Source organism: Octopus bimaculoides, chromosome 17 (assembly GCF_001194135.2).
Source record: "Octopus bimaculoides isolate UCB-OBI-ISO-001 chromosome 17, ASM119413v2, whole genome shotgun sequence".
NCBI lineage: Eukaryota > Metazoa > Mollusca > Cephalopoda > Octopoda > Octopodidae > Octopus > Octopus bimaculoides.
The window spans coordinates 44,495,481-44,498,515 of record NC_068997.1 but is presented as its reverse complement, the minus strand read 5'-3'; the positions used below and the strand labels follow the sequence as shown (position 1 = coordinate 44,498,515).

Here is a 3,035-nt window from a genome sequence, read left to right as displayed (position 1 = left end):
CATAGCTTCCAGTGTATATAGGTCCCAGCTCTGTCGTGTCTGTGAATATATTCCTTCTTAGCCAGGACTGGGCAGCCAGAGATAATATTATTATTATTATTATTATTATTATTATTATTATTATTATTATTATTATTATTATTATTATTATCATTATTATTATTATTATTCCAGCTGGAACACATTACACTGAAGAGCAACTGGTTGAACTCACGTAAGTAAAAACTTTTTAAAGTCATTTGCATTGCTTTTTCATTTTTCTCGATTATTTAAAGCGGCGAGCTGGCAGAAACGTTAGCACGCCTGGGCGAAATGCTTAGTGGTATTTCGTCTCTCTTTACGTTCTGAGTTCAAATTCTGCCGAGGTCAACTTATTTTCCATCATTAAAGTGAAAACATGACTGCAGACGAATTCAAAAGTTTAACTTTATCACTCCTTTTTCGGAAACACATCCTTTTTGTTTTCAGTACTTGCTCGGGTAATCAATGCAGTATATGAATTTAATCTTATCCAATGTGAGAACCTTAATTGGTTGCTTGATCGACCCGGAATAGCAGCCAAATCTCCCTCAAATTAAATCGTGGCTTTCTTACAAAAAGTGGGACACACTGGATACACAGTATCTAAATAGTCACGGCTGGATCGCCTGTGATTCATAGGTTTGCTCGATCGAGGCTTTCTTAAGGGTTAAACTACGACAAAAAAAAAAATAGAAATAGACTTCGCAATCTCATATTTTTTCATGTTGATATTGATGCATTCTTTATTGTAACTGTCCTAAAAAGGTTTATGGCACAGTCGACTGTCAAAATCTACGTAAGTTGGAAGAGAGAACAGTTTGGGTTTAAATAAACCGCAATAGACAGCAGTCATAGTTTAATTAGGTTGTGATGGGCAGTAATCAACGTCAAGAAAGGCTGGAAAAGACTGAAGCCATGATCTAATTAAACTAATAGATTGAAGGTTCGAACTATGGAAAAGCAAAATAAATGTGGATTGGAACAGTGGGCTTACTGTCAAGAAGTATTTGGTTGTCCGGAAAGTTCTTTTTAAAGGAAAGAAAAAGGTCAATAAATACTTGCCATTACATTTTTAATCAACCAAATATGAACCATTTTCTTGCACAATGCGTCTCCATCTTTCCTTTAACTTTAAAATATTCTCTTCCCAGAATTGAGGTGGTTTCATGGCAAATAAGTCGAGAGGTAAGCTACTATAAATCGGCACGAACTTTCCGGACAACCCAATATATTCTTCGTGAAATTAATTAGTCCCTCAAATTAATAAATGTTTCTAAATAGTTAGTTCAACTGAGAGAGGCACATAATGCTTGTAGCCCTAGTAAGGCTCCTTAAATTGGAAAGGCCAGTGTGAATGCCGTTCAGCTCCAACCTCTGCATGTCCGTATGAAAAGTATGGGAAAAATAAGGGAGTCTGGAGTATTGTGGATTTGGGAAGGAAAGATTAGGAAATGCGATCGGCAATGAGACAAAGTAGGTATATAACGAAAAGCAAAGGGTCAAATGGGTTTCAGCGTGTTGGCTTACTGTATCCTGGTTCAGGATATCAAGAATTGCGCTAGAAAAGTTGCTGGGGGATACAGTGTAGCAGCAGGTTTGTAATTGTAGTGTATTCGTGAGTGTTGAGCGTTGATGAGTAAAACGTATTGACAGTAATGTGTGACGTTCTTGCGGTCAGAATTAGTTGTCGAGCATGTTTAGTATGACACGTTACTTGTCTATTTGCTAGTATGTGAGTCTTGACTATCAATCAGTCGTTATTTCAACTTAGATCATCGATCAGTTAATATGTTGATTATAATCCTTTCTACTATAGACACGAGGCCGAAAATCTGTGGGGTTTGAGTGGGAGCTAGATGATTACATTAACCCTGAGAGAATTAAAGGTAAAGTCGACCACGGCGGAATTAGAACTCGATCTATAAAAAGCCAGAAGAAATGTCTCTAAGGATTTTTGTCCAGCGTGTTAACGATTGTGCCAGCTTGCCGAATTGCGTACGTTAAGAATGATAAGAGAAAGGGGGGGGGAGACATTACTGCTTATTCATTGAAGGTGATTGACATAAATGGAGAAAAATGCTCACACACATAAGCAGAGAGGGGAAGTGGAGAGAGAGATAGATAGATAGATAGAGAGAGAGAGAGAGAGAGAGAGAGAGAGAGAGAGAGAGAGAAACATTAAAACGTCTGATGACAAATAAGTCATCGTCGAATCAGGAATCCAAATAGGCGGCGCCAAAACGGCTATGCCAAAATGTACCATACTGCTGCTGGTCTTACACACACAAAAAACCCCTCACTTGTGGTTTGAAAAAACTCACAGGCAACCATGATCAAAGAAGGCTCCAGAACAACTATGTTTTTTTATTATTAATATTTTCTTAATAATGATTTCTAACCTAATAATAATTTCTAACCATAAACATATGATTGCTATTTTCACAATTTGTTTTAATTAGTAACAGTAATAATAGTATTTTATTTTAATCTTAATGCTTAAATCACTAATAATGGCAACAACACAACACTGTTTTCTCTTATTCCAGGAAAGTATTTCGGAAACACAATATCCTTGTTTTGAGTGATGAAATTTATGGCAGGTTGTGTTTTAATCACAAACATGTCTGCATGTCAAAGGTAATCATCGTTTGTTGGTTTTTATCATCAGCTCTAGTGTGTTACCTAACTCTTGTATTATCTCGTTCCCTTTAACGTGTTCTCATTAATCCACCATGCAATTGAACATACCATTTCCATTTGTTTTTCAGCAAAAATTAATGAAAAAAAAAATGGTTATAAAGTTAAGAAATTTGTTTCTCAACTACATGGCTTGGCGTTCAGTCCCATAATCGGTGCTGACCGGCACATTCCGTCACCTTTTGTGACCTAATAAGTTTGCCTTTAGGGGCTAATTGCTAATAAACCACCCTTTTAATCATGTATATATATTCTATCTTTTATCTTTTACTTGTTTCAGTCATCTGACTGCAGTCATGTTGGGGCACCACCTTATC

At 36.5% G+C, this 3,035-nt stretch overlaps 1 protein-coding gene across 1 annotated transcript in view; it reads left to right on the top strand.

Moving 5' to 3' along the window:
• The window catches only part of LOC106874092 (aspartate aminotransferase), a 21,345-nt gene that overhangs the window by 5,787 nt on the left and 12,523 nt on the right, over positions 1 to 3,035 (top strand). Inside the window, exons 4-5 of the mRNA XM_052973904.1 lie at positions 175 to 214; positions 2,568 to 2,658. Of these exons, the coding sequence (XP_052829864.1) occupies positions 175 to 214; positions 2,568 to 2,658 (131 nt within the window). The remainder of the gene's footprint in view (positions 1 to 174; positions 215 to 2,567; positions 2,659 to 3,035) is intronic.